Source organism: Achroia grisella, unplaced genomic scaffold (genome assembly GCF_030625045.1).
Source record: "Achroia grisella isolate CSIRO2021 unplaced genomic scaffold, CSIRO_AGI_Agris_v1 utg327, whole genome shotgun sequence".
Lineage (NCBI taxonomy): Eukaryota > Metazoa > Arthropoda > Insecta > Lepidoptera > Pyralidae > Achroia > Achroia grisella.
In genome coordinates, this window is record NW_026712799.1 from 1925191 (window position 1) to 1948500 (window position 23310).

The window sequence follows — 23310 nt, forward strand, 5'->3', positions numbered from 1 at the left end:
ATATGCTAATCGTTATAATTTTTCATTGCAATAATTTACGATTCAAATATTACTCTGAGATAAAAATTGTTTTTTATACATTGACGTATATTAGAGAATATACTTAGGTACCTATATGCGCGTTACAAATTCGTTCTTATAAACAAATGTGTGTATATACGAACGAATGAATCTATATAGAGAAAATTCAATTCATCATTTTTTATATGTTCTCTGTTATTAATATCCAGTCTAATCTATTTTGCAATGATATTTAATATATGCGTCCGTTCGGTCCCATTCATAAATATTTTCCTCACGATATAAGTAAATATTATACATACTACTGCTTAATTTACATATGTTCCTATTCATAAAAATACCAAATGTATATGAACTAATTTTAATACAAACTTCCGCGTTTATAATATTAATAAGAATAAATTACCTGACACAATCTTTTTCATTTCATGACTTCATATAGTTATATCCGGGGTTATTATTTATATCAATACTATTCTCTATTGATTTTTGAATACCGATTGCAGAACAATCAACAGCCTACGGGTTGTTCCGAAAGACTGGTCGGTTCACGCCGCCCGCCCGCTCTATACCGCGCTTCCGCAAGTACACCATTGAAGACTTTCACTTTGTCAAAGTGCTGGGAAAAGGCAGTTTTGGAAAGGTAAGTGTCAAATGTTCCTTAGGTATATTGCACACTAATGACACACGGGTGCATTGTATTAAAATCTATTTTCTTTTAAAATAACATTAGCCTCTGATTTCTATAGTGTATGAGATATTCTAAAAATAGACCTATATTAATAATAGAATCCGTGTAAAGCTGGGGCTGATCGGCACTATAAAATTAAGTGTCTATTCGTATACTTTTTTCATGAGGTTTTATATTATGTTTCATTCAAAATATTCTAAATAAAATCAGGTATCAACATTTTTTATTTATAAACAATTGTGATTGTGATTGTGTGAGCCTGGGGACTGAACGGAGCATAAAAATTACTTTTTATTAATTCCGTGGGACTTAACTTAGTACAGATCAATATCTCATCAGGCCAGTACTCACCCATCATTATATGTGGTTCCACATTTATTTGTACAATGATGTTTAATCATTGAATTTAAACTCTCATATTTTATAGTTGGATTTTATTGATTCTAGCTATATATTTGCCTTTATTACAATGAAAACAAATTTAAATAAATGAATAAAAAATAATTTATTTTCGTTATCGATTAGGAAAATGAAAATAATACAAATATATTCTAGTTTTAACTTATAAATTCTCAACCGTGCTGAAATGGTATTTAGCTCACTTTGTGTAACATACTCGTTAATGTTATGTCAGCGCTGATTGTCAGCTAAAAACGTGAAAATGAATGGGGTTTCATGAATGTCTCTAAAAGAAACAGAATTGTTTTACTATCAGGTGAGCAACAAGCTCGTTTGTCCCTAATCTATAAAAAAAGACAATTACAAAACAGACAGAAAATACTGTCAAAATGTGAAGCTCCTCATATTGGAGATTAGTTGATAATATCATTGCATCACTTGCTTAAACAAGCAGCGATTTCAGATAGCATTGTTTTCTTTGGGATGACCCAAATGTGTACGACTGTTGAGCTACTCGTATGTGCCAGACAGCCGTCATGATAATGGTGGATGGTCTCTGAAAATGGCGCAATACGTCGAGCAATTATTATTTATATTTATGATTGCAATGAACTTATACTATGCGATGAACTTGCTACCTTCGTTGTATTTTAGGCATCTTACATATACTTATTATAATTACTTTGTACTTAACATTCTTATGTATCTTATGTAACTATTATTATTCATATCTAGTATTGTTATGCCTTTTTTATTGCTATACTCCATTCTTCCGCCCTCTTACATATTCTGTCTTTTCTCCTCTACCCAAAGGTTGTCTGCAAGAGATTGCTTATGCGATAAGACCGCTTCTTGTACTTTATTGCTTCTATATATATACTTTATCATATACTTCTGGTGCAATAAAGAGTAAATAAATCATACCTAAGCATATTTAATATTGTAAATGCTAAAGTCTGCCTGTGTGTTACCATTTCACGACTTTAATGACGTTTCGAACATTCTAATATCCGGATGACCGGAATATTATTAAAATTTGACATAAAAATAGATTCTATCAAGAAGATAGACTTAATAATATAGTATCTTACTCTATCTTTTATCTCTTATGCAAATTAATTCGAGCGAGCAAGCGAATATAATTAAATGGTGCATTAATTACAAAGTTAAAAAAATAAATTTGATTAATTGATCATGTTTATCAAATTTCAATATCACATTCAATTTTTTTTCACGATATATTAAGGGGGTCTTCCTATGTGACGGCCTGTTTTTTAGGGATATTTTAGGATTTTTTTTCTACGACCAGTAAATATTTAGAGCTTCAAGTTTTTTATCATTTATTAACACATATTTGGACAGTATAAATATAAAATTTCAGCTAAAAATATTCAGTCAAACTAGAGTTACAGCGCTCTGAACACCCCCGCCTCGAAAAAAAGAGCTCCCACTTCCTCCACGATTCCGGCTGATCGGCTTATCTGAAAAAAAAAAAACGGCGTTTTAATTTGTAGGCTTAAAAGCACGGAATGACCTATAATCAAATGAATATAAAAAAAATTGGATTTTTGATAGACATTTGAAATAAAAGTTGCAAATTAGGCGTTTTTTTTTTTTGTTTTTTGCTATAAAAAAATCGAAGTTTTGAAAATTTTCGATTGATAATAGTTCATTCCATGCGTTTACATATATTGAGTGTGCCCTGTAAATTTCAAGTAATTCGGTCCAGCCGTTTCTGAGATACAATGGAGGAAAGTTTGAAAAACACAGTTTTGAGAAAAACGCGTTTAAAGTTTCAAGTCCGTTAAAAACTATTAAAATATCAACTTACTCTCAATCGGCGATGCCTGGTCCATAGAGTATTCCTTCCTCTTCCTCGTGAAACTCTTTTAAAGCAGATTGTTCAGCTCTTGAGTCAATCCTGGCTTGTTTAACGACATCACTTACGCGCCGCTCAGAGCGTAAGATTCGCTTTTCATCCCGTTTCTCAACATACGCTTGGGCTTCACGACCAACAGGGCATCCCATAATCGACATAACTTTTAAAATACCTTGAAAACCTTCATTAAAGATAATAACTGCTAAGTAGCTAGCAATTTCAACAACTTTGGGACCAGAATGAAGATGTTTAGGACCGAAAGTCCAAATCAAAGAATTCAAAGATTCGTTATTGTTTTGTGTCTCTGCTCCTAAACAACGAATTAATAATTCGTCTTTCGATAAATCTTCGAAAACCGGTTTGATAGCTTCTTGGACTTGCGGAATTAGAGGTGGTTTATCGTGATGAAATTGGTCCAGTTCATTATTAGCTTCAGCCTTACGCCATTTACACCAACTGTCTTCGCCTTCTGGACAAAATTGATGCTGAGGGTTTTCATCAGAAGAACATTTGTGATAGTACGTTGCCCAAACTTCCTTTCTCATATCTTCAAGCGAATCTGGATGGCGTCGAATTGTTAATCCGTAGAATTTTGTAATTTCTTGGATAACTTTATCAGTAAGTTTACCTGCTCCTTTTCCTCCTATTCCTTTATTGGTTTTATCCTTTTTAAGTCTGTAGAAACGTGTCTAAACTTGTATAAACAAGTATATTAATAAAAGGGAGGCCAGGTATAAAGCCGACGGTACACAATAGGCCCGGTCTCTGACTGCCAACTCACCGCTCCGAACCGCTCTTTCTTTTACCTGCTGTATCTTTAAAACGACTTCGAATTTTCTAAAATCGCTTTACTACCGTATTCTAGACATGTTAAGGGAGCAATTTATGAAAAAAAAAAAACGATTTTTTCAACCCATCACATAGGAAGACCCCCTTAAGCATTTGAATACTTATTATAAAACTATCAGTAAAACTTAATTTTACAATTAGTTATAGGTATACAGATCTTTCTTTTTTATTGCAGTCAGATTGCAAATATTATTATCTCCTAATTTTAGAATTGATCCGGAAAGATGAATCTTCAATGTAAGCAGTTCTAACAATTATTCAAAGTGCAAAAGTACTTGTCGTCCCGAAATAAACGTACGAGAAACGAAACAAGGGACTCTGCCAAGAAAAAAATAGCATTCGCAAAAAAAATCATAAACATACATTAGGTAGGTGACGCGACGACCATAGGAGATGACTGTTTTATAGTTCAAATACCTATGCCTTTATCAAAGAATATAATATGTAACAATAATAAAAGCTCACTGATTCAAGAAATGAACAGGTCATACTATACATAATGAACCTACTATAAAAATAAAATAAAGTTTTTAAATAAAGAAATGGAATCATATATTATATGTGGTTGTTCGACTTATCATTTAGTAGTAGAAAGAGGTGCTACAAGTATGTAATATTATGTTATCTGTGCTACAAGGAACGGTTTGAGGTTATGGAGTAAACAAATGCACATAGCGCCAGTACAAAACAAGAACAGCTCTAAATAAAACTGATCCGGGGAGAGACTCTCGCCCAGCAGTTATAGATTAAATGTTATAGACTATTATAATGATAATAACATATGCTCTCGCACACCGTTTTACTTCCGATGGTCACGTATTCAATTCTTTACACGATGCAATTATATGATTATTTGTATTGGTTTGGATATTTATCTGTTTATATTATGTAAGTAATTACAAAAAATATATTTCAGTTTTATATCAGTTGTTTAACACCGTACCGTAACACAAGCCATTATTATAATAATAATAATATACGTTATGACGATAAAATATCTAACTTACAATAATCACACACAGACATAGAGTAGTAGCTCTTTATATTATTTTAGATTTCAAATTGCAATACCTTAAACATATAGGTATACGTCTTTATAATTGACTAGTGAGTCGACAACTTTGTACCCGTAGGTATAATTTTTTTGTTTATAAACCGATTGGAATACAAACACTAAATTAGGAGATAATAAGTGAATCTAGAAATATATTTTTGATTAATTTTCTTGTAATTTTGATTACTATGATTTTTTGTCATTGTAATTTCATTGCAATTTTTTGATGCGGAACACCACTGAATGGAAAAAATGAACGAATTAACAAGGACACAAACCTTGTACCTGTGGATAAAAAGAAGCAAGCAATACATTAGTTTACTTCAATCTGTTAAGACTTTTGTGAGATTACAAACAGACAAAGAAAAATTCGCAATATTTTTTTGGTTCTATTACGTTGCTAAAGTCTTCTAATAATATTTTATTAATAAACAGACATCGGTTACAATATAGTATAGAATAAATGGCCCGGCACTAATTTTAAGAAAATCACCTGTAGAAACCTCTGAAAATCCTTACTTTTAAATGAAATTTGATTCTCCATATAGATATCTATTATAAATATTGCAAGAATACGAAAATACCGACATTTTATCACTGCTCCCGGATGTTCTGAGTTTCAGAGGTTTATCGTCTTGTTGTGAAAACTATGTTAAACAGTTAGGAAATCAAATGAAAATAGAGCTTACTACCTGTGCTCAAGAATAGACCGAATGAAAGTGGGTCGCTGGAGTTTTCGTCTCTCAGCGACAATTCTACAAGTACTTAGGTATATATTAATAGCTAAAGTAATTTACTAATGTAACTAGTCACCATATAGTGTAGAGACGATTATATCTATAATATAATATAATATGATAATGATAACCCTGCACAATTGACATAGCCCCACCTAACCTCAAAGTAACCAGAACTTCTGTTATGGGTACTAGACAAATGACAGAATTACGTAAATAATATAAGTATATATCAACAATAACGGCATCCAATGGTCCAGCGGTTTAGCACACCGCTTTACTTTAGGCGGTCGCGTATTCGATTCCTCATAAATATTTTTATTCCTAGTTATGATTGTTTGTATTATATGCATATTACGCATCTATTTTCAAAATTAAATATTTATGTATTGTATAAGTTGTCTAGTATCTACCTATAACACAAACTCAGCTTAGGTTGGTACGAGGTATATAGCACTATGTGAATTGTCCTGGGTTATTATCATTATTACTATTAACAGACGTAGTAAACACTTAAACCGATACAGCCAATCATAATTTGTATCCTGCGAGGAATCGAACCAGCGACCATCGTAACCAATATCGCAAACATTTATATTTATATTTCTCAATTGTAAAATGCTTATTAGCTAGCTAGCGGACTTTATGAACGCGATAGAACTAAAAAATGTTCATTACTAGAATTTTAGTCAGTCTGTCTGCGTTTGAGTGCGCTAATCTCAGAAACTTATGTAGAATTGTGGTAAGCATTAGTTCCAAGATTGTATTTGTTTTATTGTAAGCGGTTTACAAATTATAGGTATAGTTATAGTTATAGTATAATATATATATTTCAGTTCAGTTTGTTATCACGATTTTATTAAGAGAACTACAATAATTGTTTATAACAATGTACTGGAATTACCTTTAAATAAATTCAAAACTCTGTTAAACCATATTACCATTATTGAGCAAAGCCCACACTAAATGATTTGAATTGAATGACTTGAATGACAAACGTGTATGGCAATAAAAGTTCATGCACGGGATTTTTATTTAATGTTAGACATAGACACCTACATAAGTACACAATGTAAACTGGCTTTTCAAAAAATAAATTAATTTCTTCCCAGTTCTTCTTAATTGAATTTTCCTACCGTATCTGTATACTGAATTGCATTCAGTATACAGATACGGTAGGAAAATATCACCCCTACATGAATAAATAATTTATCATTTGATTTGAAGAGTAAAGTATGTACAAATACAATGTGTCTTCATTTTTCATCCCCAAGATAATAAGAGATGACGATAAAATATATAATTGTCTTTGTATTGTGTTAATTGAATAAATAAATAAATAATTCAAAATATAATCATATTATTTTATACACAAATGTAACACATCTCGTTACACAATCGCATGTCAATAATAATTACAATTATATGTCAACAGATAACTATATCACAATTACAATTTTAATTATTTAAAATAATAAAATAAATATAAGCAACTAAAAACTATTATTTATAGTACCTACAACCAAAAAAATTTGGAGTCATAATTAATACAGGGCGCCGCTATCGTTCACCTAATATTAATATTAACATAGATATTAATGAAATAAATTGGAGTGTACAAAATTATTGGGATTGATATATGCTGAGTTAATAAGTTATGACAAAAACGTTTATGTCACTGGGTCATGTAGCATTTTATATTGTTTTGCAATTCTGGGCTTCCAATATGTGCAGTGGCTAATACTGAACTTGTTATTATAATTTATTAAAAAACGGTGTTCGTTTATTTTGACAAGGCGGCGATTAAAATAAAACAAATTTATCTTACCTACGTACGTATGGCAGCGTCTACGATTTAATGACGCATTTGGATCTTCAAAGGCTTAAAGTAAATATCAATTTATGAAATTCAAGAATTTATATCAGTGAATAGATGAGCTTTTTTAATTTTCTAGAATATTTTGTATCATAAGATCTCATCACTCATCATACATTTTAATTATTTAGTATAACTGGTTATTTAATAAACATATAAAACTAGAATAATTTGAAGAAATTAATAAATATTCCGCGACTCCTGTTAAAGTATCACATGTGTTAATCTACGATATGATCTATCTTCTTTTTATGCTGTCCACTACATTTTTTCATGAAAGAACAACAAATATTCACCCAACAACCCATTTTAGCATTTATTATATAGTATAATACGATGTCATAATAATAAGCCGGAAACTACAGAAGTTACAGGACGAGCGACATTTACTGTAAATCGTGGAACCATGTCTGGTACTTCTGCCTGATGTATTAATGTAATTACTGTAATTATGTCTTCTATTTTGGTGAAGATATCAAAACGGGAAAACATACCATCTCAATTATTGGCTCTACAACATGAAAATGTAGAGTCGTACGTATACTTGTGTATATCTATATTGCTGCAACATTAACTGAGTAGGTATAACAGTGGTAAATCCATTATCATTTTAGTCTGGTTGAGGTCTGTTGAGGAGTATTTCGGATTTCTCAGTTGATAAAACGAAATGAAATAATTTATTTGCGAAATATTGATACAGTAAATATGATGTTACAGTAAATATTATTAAATATTATAATTGATCACGAATATTTACTGTATAGTATTATTATTATTTACCATATAAAAATGTATGAGATCTCAATCATCTCATGATTCTCTAATCTTATTATGGTAATTACAATAAAACTAGGTATTTGGCGAAAAATTACGATAATTTGCTTCCTTATATTGGGAAAAGGTAAACTAAAATGAAAAAAAGCAAAAAAAAAGAACAGTGACAAGAGCATTTAAAAATAAATGTCTATAAAAAAATATTTAGGTTCACTCTTCAACAAGGCCTTTCCGCGTGGTACCATCACCCTTCAATAAAATATTTATCAAATATACAAAAACTTATAGACCAAGACATAGGTACTTGTGCATATACTTCTTTGAATACTGAATTAATACAGGCCCCACCACAAACATTGGGGCGGTTACGCGGTAAATGACCTGCGCCGAAACGGTGTCACACACACACAAAACATGACGATACCACTCACAAGCAAACATTAAATTGTATAAATTTGCTATCTCAACATATTGTAGGTAACATTTTGCGCGCATGCCGACGCAATTGGCAGCGCAACATTTCAGTTGCGTAACTCAGCCAATTCCCGTTAAATCTGCCCCTAATTTTCGAAATTGTATAAAATTTTACGCATTCATGCTGTACATGCAAGGATTGTAATTTTAATCATTCCTAAACAAAATATTATACATATTCTCCTAACAGACTTATGATTTGACTGATTAATTTTATAATGGGTTGCTGTTATGATGCTCGCAGTCCCTAATATCCCAAAGTAACGCCGAGAGACAGGTTACGAAAGCAAAACCGATGAACAAGTTGCCGCTGATATATAATTAGATTTTTTTATGTTTCCTCTGAATCTTAACCGCACCAGAATCTCAGCACGCGTCTCCTTTGACACCTTATTAAATATAAGTATGTAACGACGAATTTTATGTGGATGATGATGGAATGGTGAATCCACCTACTCTAATGCGCTGGCGAGGCGCCAGTGAAGGATAAAAGGATGAGAATGAATTCAGGTCACTTCAGGTCAGTTATATTAGCTCATCGTGGTAAATTCACCAGGAATTTGCAATGATATCCTTATCTCTTTGGCATGTGGAGATTAATCTATTAGTGTGCGTACATATTGATAGTAATAAACAACAACCCTTAACTAAGATTAACAACTATCCCCCATAGTACAAAATATACAGATATAGAGTAGCTATAACTCTATGATAGATGGCGACTATATAATATAAAGTTAAGATAGAAGAAAGCTAAGATAAATTTGCCCTCTATCTTGTATAATTAAGTAAAATATGGGTAACGTCTATTCCAATCCGAACATTTCTCTAGGTATAATACCAGCCCAAGCACTTCACATAAATATAATTTGTTTAAAACTCTACAATTACTTAGCTGTATAAACTTTTAAAAGACCAAGAGGTACCCTCTTGGTTTTCTTTGGTACGCTCTTGAAACAGGCACTTGCATTGTTGTGTATGTGGTTTATCTACATAAGTGAGAAGAATATAATTTTATTCTTGTCGCTATAAATTGCGAAATAATTTGTTATAAAAATTATCTGTTAGCATTCTTGTGGAAGACAAGAATATTCGCATTGTACTCGTATAAGTGCGTTGGCAGATATCTACGTAGAGTTAACATAGAGTCGCTTAGTCATAGTGAACTTAATAAAGGAAGAAAATAAAGGAGAAAATATATTTTACTTACTATACATAAAAAGAAACAAATAATGAATACCTACTTGGATAATAAATTATTCTTGTTAATTTTATAAGTAACATAACAACATATTATATAAGTAATATAACAACATATTAATTATTGTGTATACTTGCTAACAATACGAGTTTTGTTATCAAGTATACACAATAATGGATGATTAATGACTAATAATTTAATCAACGAAAGTAAGTCATAGATTCTAAATTATTATGCACATATTTAGGTAATATAAATTAGCTAAAACGCTTAATTTTGATGAAATCTTTTATTATGAGGAAGCCTGACATTACAGCGGAACTGGCCAGTGGTCTTTAGGTTCACTCTCTGCTATGCTATATCAGGGTTGCCAACTTAAAAACACTGGACTTGTAGGAAGAAATAAAAAATCTTGTCTTTTTTGAGATAATATATCTCGAATTGGCTCAAAAATATGTACAAAGATTGAAACGTCCTCGTGTCGAAAGCCAAAACTCTTGTACGTGTACAAGGATCCACGTACGATTGGCATCCCTGTGTGGTATCGTTGGCAGCGTTCTATTCTGGTCACATCAGTACATCGTCTCGCAACGTGTCACCATAAGAGTGTCCATATTATCTCTACGGTAGAAAGCAATTACTATTCACTGTGTTCAATCGAAATACATGCGTTTACACCACGTCAAAATAGATCACTATAGTATTATTACACTATAAAATATACTCAATGATGAAGTTCATGACGTTTTTATTACTTTATACGATAATTAACGCCATGATCATACTGATATAGTACTAAACATACATCTACAGAGTTCATTGAAGACTGCTACGAGTATCTACTTATATATACTTGTTACAAAGTATAGATTGTTTTACGATGATTTTCCAAAGACTTCACTAATTTACCACACATATTTTACCTTATATTATGAAGACTTTGTAGAAAGTCGTCTGAGTGTGTACACTTGTCTCATCGAATTTTACGGCTAAACAGAATGAATTTTCCTATATAAAGCATGAAGTATGTCATTAAAGTTAATAATAATAATATTAACCCTGAATTCACACAGCGCCATGTAGTCCCAACATAAGCCGAACTCGTGTTAGGGTATCAGACAACTCATATATAATATTTAGACTTAATAAATATACTATAATGTGTATTATAATAGGTGATATGTTACCTCACATACACATGTTTGTGTCGTGCGAGGAATTGAAACTGCTAACGAAATATAGTAAGGTGGTGTGCTACTCCGCAAGACCGCCAAGGCCGTAGGTAACACGGGCATGATATTTATGACATATATCTATCTGTATCTATATATTATGATTACTACTCTGTGGTGGTTGTGATACTACTCATAACAAGTGGAACTATTTGTTTACTTAAATATCAACTATAAAGTAGCTAATATATGATTAAAATGATATCTAATTTAGAATTAGGATGGAATGGTTCACCCCAATTTAATTAATTATTTAGTTCTTATACTATCAATCTGGCCATTAGCATAGCATGGAGTTATGTTTATAAGTAATTGTAATATTATAAAAGATAATGTTTTACAATTCATTCAACGCCATCTAGGACGACATTAAGCAAGGCTTGTACTATGCTAGAATACTTTTTTTTGTGTAGTGCGATAATCACAATCCTCGTAGGGGAGACCGGGGCTACAATTAACAGAGGCAAGTATTAACAAACTAATTTCTCTAAAACTATACATACTAAACATACAACGCCTGCTTCAAGTCGTTGCCTAGATCACGCCACGTGACCGTTTGATCGCGCCAACTGTGGAGGACCACTTTTTTGAACATTTTTTTTACAATTTTTTGATTTATGCTCACAATTTATAATATTATGTTTTTTTGATAAATAACTTAATAATGCCATATAACTCAATTGACAAGATTTTTATAAAATATTTTTATTATGCTATTTAAAACCAAAAATGTACCCTTCTAAAATTAACAAAACGGCGGGGTAAGTATAAACGTGTTAATATATATCAGAATAGTATTAACAAGGTATTCGACTGTATACCTATGTATGTATAGTCCAAAAACATGAAAGGGTGATTTCTGAATAATACGAAATTATTTATGCATTCCGAAGCAAAAGATAAAAAAATATAAAATATCAACGATTCTTTTTACTGCCGATTGCCTGAAAACTACTAATGTTAATTTTGTGTAATTTGGTTACCTTGATTTCTTATTAGAAGTTATATTTTACTTACAAACTATATATATATAAAAAATATATAATTTTACGTCATTAAACATGCTATCTGTACCTACTTATGTGAACCAATTGAGAATAATTAGTTTTTGCCTGTAATTTGTAATGTCAAAATATAGCTACTTCTATATTGATTTCACTTTCATTAATATAACAATATATCCTAAACCTATAGACGTTTGGCCTAATTGCTTTTGAGTCTTCGACAGAAATAGAAAGAAAACAAATTAACGGTGACTGTATACTGGATGACATGAGAGCAGGGTCAGTTTTAGCTGTTATAATAATATATGTATGACAAATAATTGCTAATGTATGCATACTACAATATAATTATTACATTTCGACCTGTATGTATAGTCCAAAAACATTAAAGGGTGATTTCGCTACGTAAGTACAGCAAAAGTAAAAAAATATAAAAATATCAACGATTCTTTTTACTGCCGATTGCCTGAAAACTACTAATGTCAATTTTGTGTAATTTGGTCAACATGATTTCTTATTAGAAGTTATATTTCACTTACAAACTATATATAAAAAAATATTATTATCATTAATTCTGACGATAGATATTAATGAAATTGTACAAATACAGGTTAAATATTAATAATTATAATAATAAAATTCTTATCGTGATATTTATTATATTTAATATTAAAAAGTTCAAAACAGTTATATATTAATATTATAATAAAAAATTCTTCGGTTACAAAATAACAAATAATAAAAAAGTTCAAGAGAGGTATCTAGATATAAAAAGCGGTTACCTAAACGATAAACTGGTTAAATTTAGTAATCTCATTACAAGTACCTAGGTAAATTATAAAAATATTTAATCTATTTATTACGTTTAAAAGATTTTAGATGTTTTGTTTTGTTGACGTTCTGCAATTTACTTTTCTGTTTTTGGTGGTAGATGATAACAAATTTTAGTCGTTATGCCTAATATATGTTATGAATTTTAAACAAAGATTCAGTCAAAGAGTCATTTTGCTTCAGACGTTCTGCAATTTAGGCTCTGTGCATAGATAGTAGTTATTTACGTAGTTAGCACTCCTGTAGGCTTCTACGCAATAGTTAATAATTGGTCATATTTTGTAATGTAGCTACATTAAAAATACCGCTTTATTAAATAAAGTTTTCCATATTTCAGGTTTTGTTAGCAGAACTCAAGGATACAGAATACTACTACGCGGTAAAATGTTTAAAGAAAGACGTAGTTCTAGAAGACGACGACGTTGAGTGTACACTAATAGAAAGAAAGGTTCTAGCGCTCGGTACCAATCATCCGTACCTTTGCCACCTCTTTGCGACCTTCCAGACTGATGTAAGTATTAATTGTATTTATTTATTATTTAATCTTTTTTACAATAGGCGGGCATACTGAGCCAATTAGATACTGGATAATAGACTGTTACTGAGGTAGGCTTTAATTATAAAAAGCCGTTTGCGTTGTTAGGTATTTCTGCCGCCAAGCAACTCGCGTGTTACTCTGTATTTCATTTAGTAGGGCGCATTATGTTTTAATGTAGGTATAAGGTGACATTGCAAAATTATGGACGGTAGCGCAATAGTGGTGATATTTTCATAAATTGCAACAGTGATGAAACACTAGCTGTAATATTTACAATAGATTTACAGAATGGCGATTATTCATTAATAAATATAATATTGCACGAATGAATATACTAATATTCTATAACTCAATGCTGTAAATAATTTATTTGAATTGAAAACGCTTGTTTTACTCTAAAAATTAACATATATACATATCATATTTTATTTTCAGTCTCACCTCTTCTTCGTGATGGAGTACTTAAACGGTGGTGACCTAATGTTTCACATTCAGCAAAGTGGACGGTTTCCAGAGAACCGGGCGCGATTTTATGCGGCAGAAATTGTATCGGGCTTGAAATTCCTGCATAAAAGAGGCATTGTCTATAGGTAAATAATATTAACAATATTAAAAAAATCTAAGATTTATGTAATCAAAAAACTCTATAACACTCAGAATATATACGACTGTCAAGAGAGTCTAAGGCATATATTTTCTCTTACATAGTAGAGAAATAAAGTGACTAAAAATTAAATATTAACAAATAAATATCTACTTTAAAAAAAATACTTTTCTTTCCAGAGATTTGAAATTGGATAACATTCTTTTGGACTTCGACGGACACGTGCGCATAGCTGATTTCGGCATGTGCAAACTACAGATCTATCTGGAAAAAACAGCGGACACGTTCTGTGGAACACCAGATTATATGGCGCCCGAAGTAAGATCCAATTCCTACATAGTAAATTACAAAATAGATTGTACACATTCATACAATCATCATCTGCTTCTTCCTTATCCCATTTATTTGGGGTCGGCGTAATATGTTTTTCGCTTCCATTCATCCCCGTTCGCAGTCATCGCGTTATTTACTTCCTTTCTTACCATATCATCTTTCACACAGTCCATCTATCTCTTATTCGGCCTTCCTTTGCTCTTATAACCACCCACATTCATATGTAACACCTTTCTTAAAATATTATCCTCATTCCTACGCATTACATGCCCATACCATGATAGACGATTACTCTTCAACCTCTCTGACACCGGTGCCACTTTCATACTTCCTCTAATGTATTGTATGTACACATTCATATAAGTGCCCTGGTTATTAAGACCTGCTTTACTCTTTTATTTCCATAGTGAATTAATTCTAACACAGTAAGCTGTTCCATTTGTAGTATTTACTACTCTAGAATGGCAACGCGTGAGTGATCACGGGTGTCCCATGATAACGTGATGCTTATATATATAGGCTACTGCTTACAATCAGCTTAACCGTCAGTTTCAATTACATAAGAATTTCTGATAATAAATACCGATGTAGCTTTCATTTCCATGAGCATATTTTCTTACATTTTCTGGCTACTAAACTCAATGTGATATTTTCAGATAATCAAGGGTCTAAAATACAACCAAACTGTAGATTGGTGGTCCTTTGGCGTTCTCCTGTACGAGATGTTGATCGGACAAAGCCCTTTCAGTGGATGTGATGAAGACGAGCTGTTCTGGTCGATCTGCAATGAAATGCCGTCGTATCCTCGTTTCCTTTCGCAACAAGCGCTAACCATACTCACAAGGGTGAGCACATTATTTTATTTGTCAAATATTAATGAGTTTTTTATTTAAATGATAATAAATAACTTTGTTACAAATTATTTTATTACAGCTATTGGACAAAGATTCCAAGACGCGATTGGGTGGAACCGAATGTATGCACGGAGATGTCAGGGACCAGGAATTCTTCAGCCCGATCCACTGGGAGAAACTTGAAAGGAGGGAATTGGAGGCACCGTTCAAACCACGCGTAGTTAGTATTTACAATAATATTTTAATTTATTCACAATTAGTCTCGTATTGAAATATTTTCAAGCGCTTCCAAATTACATAACTTACTTGTTATTTTCTAATATTTATACTTTTTTTCTGTTTCACGACTTAATAGCTGCGCAGATCTTTATGTAATTTTTCATGAGGATAGACTATATCGCGACGAATGACAGGTTATTCTATTAATAAGTCATATAATGTCTAATAAAAAGTAGACGAAATCGCGACTAATATTACAAATAGATTCTGCAAACTACTATAAGAAATGTAGGTAGGTAGTATAACAATAATGGAAATTCGACGATTTGTCGGAAGAATACATTTTAAAATTTATTACTGATGAAAATCTCTACTTCTCCTGTTTTGTTCCGGCAATGATTTCAACTATCTGGATTTTCTGTTACATACCTATATTTATCATCTAAATATACAAGGTGAATGACCGATCAGTCTGTGCGTCATATTCATGGAAGAAAATACTTTTTTGCAACAATAATATAAATATATTGTTTCCATGAATATATATCATATTCATGGAAGAAAATACTTTTTTTTTGTTTAAGTGTTTTTGTGGAAATTTCTAAACAAAATTCATGAATTTACGAATGTGGGATCCCCAAAGCTTTTATTCAATATTTATATATATGAAAAGAAAATAAGAGGTAATGCTCTTGTCTTACCCATAATAAGTAGGTGAGACCTTGATAAAAAAATTTCGCAAGAAATTGAAGAGATAGGACTACTCGTAGTTCACTCTGATGAACTGTATACACGCACTACATATTACTCCGCATTTATAGTAGCCAATGAAGTATAGACATATTGACTCATATATAAAAAAAACCATTACAGCGACACCCATTGGACACGCAGTACTTCGATCGCGCATTCACCGGCGAGCGTCCCCGTTTGACAGCCGTCGAGCCGCACGTGCTACGTTCCATGGACCAAGGTCCCTTCAGAGGATTCTCTTATACCAATCCGAATGCGACAGATCGTTAACTACGAAGATTTGTAACAATGGATGTGGACATTTTCAGTTGGCCGACGTCATATGGCGACAGCTGGCGTCAGACTGATGGATTTGAGATAGAACTGAGTAGGTCTCTACACATCGAATCCTAGAACATTGGACTCGGTATGTGAATAGATGAATAACACGTACATTGCTTATTTAAAAGACGTGTAAATCGAGAGTACAATTTGAAATTGATATTATTCGGCTCAACGATTGGCTGATTTAATTGGTGAGCAGTGCTAAAAAGTTTTAAGACCTATTAATATGATACACTTATCTCAATGTAGGTTACATTTGAATATTACATACATTAAGTGTCTGGTACACGATTTGTAGTTTTAAATGTATAAAGTTCTTTAATTAAAATAAATTAGACAATAAATAACTTACAGTGTTAAAGAAATAAAAGAGATACGGTTTCCTTTTAATATTCATTTATTAAATTTCCTCTTATTGATATACATATACATAGCAATATATCATAGGAGGATATTTTAGATTACATGTATTCTGTTTTACCATTATATATTAAGTTTAATATTAATATACGAATTTGAAACTTATCAATCATAATTGAATGTAGATATAATGATTAATATATTTATTTTTGTTGTATTGGAAACTGGATTTCTAAATAGTAAATGTGAATTGATTAGTTTTCATAGTTGATTAAAATGAATCTGCGATGTATTCATATTGTATTGCATATCATAATAATTTAAATAATATCTTTGGTTGTATATTGTTTGTTAAAAATTTAATAGCAAGTAAAAGCCTAGTTACAAGACTACCTATTCTATATTTTTATTTATCATAAAATCGAATTGAATACTTCACTATAAAGCTTACCTATAATATCCTAATAATTAGTGTTTCTATCAAACCTACTGACAATCATTGTGAGTACAAGTATTTATAATATCATACCACTTATATTAATATATATATATATATATATTATAAATGCGAAATGTCTGTCTGTATATTTATTAAGTTTTCAAGACTAAACCTAGATGAATGATCAATCACGGCCATAGGCCATTCATTTCAAAAAAGTAGACCAAGCCGCGCTTTATTACTAGTGTCTATACAAACTAGTACATACTTGTTATATCGTTAGCTACATAAAACTCCTTGCAAGTAAAAAGCAAAAAATAGTAGAAAACATCTTTTGTCTAGTTTTTATGTATGATTGAATTGAAAAAAATATTATAATGAGTTTTTGTCACTATTTCTCAACTGAAGCAAATATAATGAACGATAGAGAAAATTGCAGTAGATATAAATTTCTAATAATATCCTATACGAATAAATAATGTTTTTATTGTTACTGCGACGTAATGACCGCGTTATATAATATAAACTTGTCGTTCAACGAAATCTATTAATAGGTAAGCAATATGTCATACACTTTATTCCGAGTAGCTATAAATAAGTGATGGGAAGCTTCTGTCTCGTGAACATCCAGGCCTACAACTGACAAATCGTCGCATTCCGGTGCAGCAAAATCTCGCAAATACAAAATTTTATCTGGTTGGCCGTTCTTTACCATTTTCTTTTGTATACACAGTTCAACCTTTAAAAAAAAGTACATAAAAGTTTAATTCGAATGTAATACTGCAACCAATATCCGTGATTCACTAAATTTATAGACAATACATATATCGATTTATATAGGTATATTTTGTCCACAGCAATACACTTACTAGTGAACTCGACAGACGGCGTTGTGTGCGGAAAAACAGCACTACCTTTCAGACTCAATTGTTTTCAAAATATCACATTGAAACATACACAAATTTTCATCAAAATCGGTTCAACCGTTTAGGAAGAGTTAGCTGACAAAATTATATATTACATTAGCTGACAGAGCAAACGTCGTTTTACTATATAAATTATTTCTGAATAGAGTCTTATCACATAGAGATATAAAAAATAGATAACTTATTCTCAGACAGCAAAAATACACCAAAAAAATCATTATATCCGATCAAGCTATTTGAGACAGAAATATCCCTCTGGATAATTAATACAGCGCCATCAAGTCCCACGGTAAGCAGAACTTGTGTTATGGGTACTAGACAACCGATATAAATATTTAGATTTTTTTAGTCAATACATACATAATAATATACATAAAAAAACACCCAGACCGATACAACAATCATACTCAGGAATACAAATGCACCATGCGAGGACTCGAACCCGCGACCAAGTAAAGCGGTGTGCTAAACTGCTATCAGAGGTCACCGACCACCCAGAACGTTGAGACATTTATAGTATACTAGCTGTCCGCATGGAATTTAACTTTAATTTTTCTAAAATAAAAGTAGCATAAGTTACTTCTTATTACATTACCTACCGGCCAAAAAAAGTCCCGTCAAAATCGATCCAGCCATTTCAGAGATTATCCGGAACAAACAGACAGATAGACAAAAATGTATATTCATGCATGTAGTAAAAAACGGTTATTTAAATATTACAAACGTCAGATTGTAATATTCAAAATAACCGTTTTTAGTGTCTACTCCAATTTCATTTATATGTATAGATTAGACTAAGATTTTGCATGCGTGGAATGTACCTTTCCATCTTCATATCCGAGAAGCAACGCTTCCGAGTGAATCTTCACACATGTCAATCCAGGCCTCTCCAGCAACACGTGTTCATCGTCGTCTACATTTAACACAGTACATTTCGACTCCATGTCACTCGGTACTATAAATTAGAAACAAATTTCATTAAGTGGATCAATTATCTGAGGACATCAGATAAATCACATCTTAAAATAACACTAGACTATATTTTACCCGATATTTTTATAAATAATAGTTGTACTTAATATTAATGATATTGTCTATATATACAGGGTTAATTTTAAAGGGTAGACCAAGCCAAAAATCCTTGATGGTAATCATTACTGAACCACCTTCACAAAAAAAAAAAATTAATACCTGGACATGATTTGTTTTTTTCAAACTATACTGTACATATTTATCATGTGACCGCGAAATTTGTATAACGTCTTTAAATTCATTTTCGACTATCCAATTTGCTTCTTTGGCAAAATTATTCGATTTCAACTATGTATATTTCCTTTATGATTAACCCTGTCTATTTTCTAAGGTTAAAAATATACAACTCTTACCGGAAACGATGAGGCTGTGTTTATGAAAGAAAACAGGAGTTATAGTTTTTGATGCATAACTTGGTAAAATAAAATGACACAGTTTCTCGAAATATAATGCCCCAACATCTATAAAGAACACCCTACCCCAATGGCAAAGTGCGTATAGGCGATCCTGATACGAATGCAACGTGACTAGGGAAGTACAGTTGCCATAATATCGCGCTACAAGTTTAGTTTCCCAAGTATTTTTAGTCCACATCAATTTCCATAGAATGCCTTTATCACAAATAAAGAATGCTTGATCCTTTTCAATCCTGTAATAAAATATAATTGTATAAATAGTTAAATATATTTTTTTATTCAACCTAACAAGGTACAGTGCTAGTGTAATGGTGGCACAAGCTTTCATTACTAACAATCCAGGGAGGAGAATGTATCCTGACTTGGCAATATTAATCAGAATAGAACTTAACAGGAGATGTTGTGGTCTGCGCAACAATTGACATAGTCACATGCCCATATTACGCTTGGTATATTTGAAAATGAATCTGGAATTCATTAGGTTTGTTTGTCAGTATGTCTGTCGTCGGGAAGTCAGCCACTAATATATTTGACTCTGAAACATTATTTTCCCAAAGCTTTTTTTGGTGATGCTAGATCATTAACTTCAGACAGAACAAGAAAACTTTTAGGTCATGAAGCTTTTATATTTCCTTTTTAAATATAAATATTTAGTTTTCTGTCACCGACCAGTGCCACCATCTCACAATTTCTACAATAGCAAAAAGTTAATAAAATTCTTGATAGTTACAGAAAGCAACTAATGTCAGTCCTCGCAATTATTGATGTAATATCAGTCACTTCACTAATATTAAAGTGCGCATCACTACCAGTTATTTTACCAATTAAAATTATTTGTATTTTCTTCTTCTTACTATCATGAACCAACATTGCAATAAAATATTCCGTCTCTTCAAAGTAAATACCTTAAAAAGAAAAATAAATCACATAGAATTCTTGTAGTATATACTCATTTATTCTGGGCAAATGTGTTCTATAAAACAACAATAATAATTTCGGAAATATATTCTGTATCTGTTTGGCTGTAAGGATGTATGTATTAAATAAGTGGTATATAAATATTATATGCTGTATGTGTAGGCATTAATGTATATTCTTATAATCAATACTTATATACTAGTTACTTAATACAAACATCCTAACATGGCAAAAAAAGATTTTCAAAAAATATTTTATTTAATTTAAGGTTTACAGTCTCTTTTCAAGCTATTTAAGATACATAAATGACATGCCATATAAACTAAAGATGCCAAATATGTGTATCAAATCCCAAGTGGCAATAGTTATATGTAAAATACATATAACTATGAGCACAGATATTTTACTTTTACACAGATTTACTTACACTGTAGCTCATTCCCTGTTATCCAATCATGACCCATAACTGAGTAATATTTCAAGCATTTTTTTGTACATATTATAAGAAAATCTGAAACAAAGAATAAAATCCCATCATTATCTAAGACTGAGTCTTAAAAATTATCTTACGAATTGTCAAATGCATGAAACCAAACCAAAGATGGACCCAAACCAAAAAATCAAAGGTTGCAATTCCAATAATAAACCCATGACTCACAAAACGCCTATTAAACTTAAATAGTCAAAACCTCAAAATAATAATAGGGACAATAACGGGCCGCTGTCCCTTAAACAAACATCTGTACACAATCAGTGCTTCAGACAGCTCCCTTTGTCGGGGCTGCTTTGAAGCTGAAGAAACGGCCGCACTCACATAATGCTGGAGTGCATAGCAGTGGTCACACAATGAACACAAATCCTCGGAAGAAGACACCAGGAGTCTTCTGCGCATCTTGGCGGAGCTTGGCTGGCTACGTTAGTAGTCTCGGCTCTACATGCACAACGGCCCAAATGAGAGGCTAATTGTGGAAAATGGAGTCCACATTACATTATGTCAAATTAATAAGATTACTTTGAGATTATGTATTAGTCAACAAATGTAAATACAAGTAGAGTTGTATGGCTCACATTTGAAATGTCAAATGTCTCACAATTGCAATTGATGCACTCAGATACACAATTACAATTGTGCAGTAATAATGGTTACAACACCTTATATAGTACAATTCAATATTGTTGTTTGTTCACAGTTTATATTTATACAAAATCAATATTAGTGTAACATTGCAATCTAAACAAACAAGTTTGTACCAGTGCAATAGATGCTACATAATCAGAATATTATTAATGTGTTTTAAAGGACAATTGCCATTGAACTCATTATATAATACGGCTAGATTTTTTCTGATGGGCTTGTCAGTTTATTTGCTATAAGGAGTAGTAAAAACAATGTAGATAGCAGGAGCATAACTATACTATCTAATTCCCTATATAAAAATACACACATCACTAGTAGTTAATAATAATTTTATTAACACTGCAGAAAAAGTATAAAAAAACTGTATTTTATTTGACTTATTACCTTCATATACACTTATAGTCTTAACATCATCCACATCATACTCATAAACCTTTTGTGTAGAGCAAGAGTTCACTTTAAACCATAACAGGGAGTTTAAGATGATATTCAATGGATCCTCTTCAAATTTGAACCTATTTTTAAAGTTATCATACTTGTATAGGCCTTCTTCTGCTATTTTTGTGTATCCTATATCCTGTAAATACATTAAAAAAATCTTGTGAAAATTTTCAGGCATGCATACATCATAGTAATTTAGTAGTAAAATAGTAAGTATGAGTATGTTTGTGTATTAAATTAATATAGAATTAAAATATCTAACTTATAACTCTAAAAAAAATATAATTACAGATTGTTTTTTTTAGCGGTACCATATAAATAATATTAATCACATAAATTTTGTCATATAGAGTTATTAACTCTAATTAATATCCATCTAAATATAAATAATTTAATAATACAAATTATAATGTTTTCTTGGGGTACAACTGTCATTATATTTTTAACTTTATTTGCCACCAAATTGAATATATAAAAAATTAACTTACTTCAGCTATACATTTTGAAAGTCTCATCCAGTTTTTGTTTACAGACATACAGGATATTAGTGAATTATAATCTAAATATTTGAAAATTTTCATGAGTATTTCTGGAGGACAGTCATACCAGATTGAATGACCGGTATCTTCCATATTGCTGTTAATTTACTGCTTTTTAATTTTATAATAATTAATTTAATTACATTAATAGAGTAATATTAAATTTTTATATTTATAAAAAATTAAACACTATTGAAGTATTTTGCGGAGATGTGAAGTTATAAACGGTAAGCATAAAGGCTATTAAAATTAATATTAATTTTTAGATATATTTTATTATTATTAATATAAATCAAAGAATATTAAGAATATACTATTCAAGAGATATGAATTACAATCCCTTCTCTATTTTAAATGGCCGCCACCAATTTTAATCGATAAATTTGCCTTTGTTGTATTTACTAGACACTCCTTCAGTCCTTCTATATGGGCTGTGCTGTCACAAACTGACAGA

The 23310-nt window shown here is 31.3% G+C and overlaps 2 protein-coding genes across 3 annotated transcripts in view; one reads left to right on the forward strand and one right to left on the reverse strand.

Annotated features, from left to right (window-relative positions):
- LOC131843649 (putative protein kinase C delta type homolog) overlaps window positions 1–17549 on the forward strand; it is a 43542-nt gene extending 25993 nt beyond the window's left edge. For both annotated transcript variants that reach the window (XM_059192330.1, XM_059192329.1), the window contains exons 7-13: window positions 528–664; window positions 13360–13533; window positions 13996–14150; window positions 14344–14482; window positions 15154–15342; window positions 15431–15571; window positions 16444–17549. In XM_059192330.1, the coding sequence (XP_059048313.1) occupies window positions 528–664; window positions 13360–13533; window positions 13996–14150; window positions 14344–14482; window positions 15154–15342; window positions 15431–15571; window positions 16444–16593 (1085 nt within the window). In that variant the 3' untranslated portion in view covers window positions 16594–17549. The remainder of the gene's footprint in view (window positions 1–527; window positions 665–13359; window positions 13534–13995; window positions 14151–14343; window positions 14483–15153; window positions 15343–15430; window positions 15572–16443) is intronic.
- A 13-nt stretch (window positions 17550–17562) lies between these two features.
- LOC131843650 (uncharacterized) lies at window positions 17563–23271 on the reverse strand. Its single transcript, XM_059192331.1, has 7 exons — window positions 22806–23271; window positions 22261–22453; window positions 21166–21249; window positions 20551–20725; window positions 19758–20053; window positions 19194–19327; window positions 17563–18185 (listed from the first exon to the last, which is right to left on the reverse strand). Exons 1-7 carry the CDS (start codon window positions 22947–22949, stop codon window positions 17994–17996), a joined length of 1218 nt encoding a protein of 405 aa, XP_059048314.1. The 5' UTR covers window positions 22950–23271; the 3' UTR covers window positions 17563–17993.
- Window positions 23272–23310: the final 39 nt, after the last annotated feature.

Bases quoted from the DNA above. Each gene is read 5' to 3' on its own strand.
- LOC131843650 (XM_059192331.1), bottom strand. From the start codon at position 22,949: ATGGAAGATACCGGTCATTCAATCTGGTATGACTGTCCTCCAGAAATA. The intron at 22,454-22,805 runs GTAAGTTAATTT...ATGTATTTACAG, and splicing joins TTTCAAAATGTATAGCTGAA to GATATAGGATACACAAAAAT. The intron at 18,186-19,193 runs GTACATTCCACG...TTTTTTTTAAAG, and splicing joins TCGGATATGAAGATGGAAAG to GTTGAACTGTGTATACAAAA.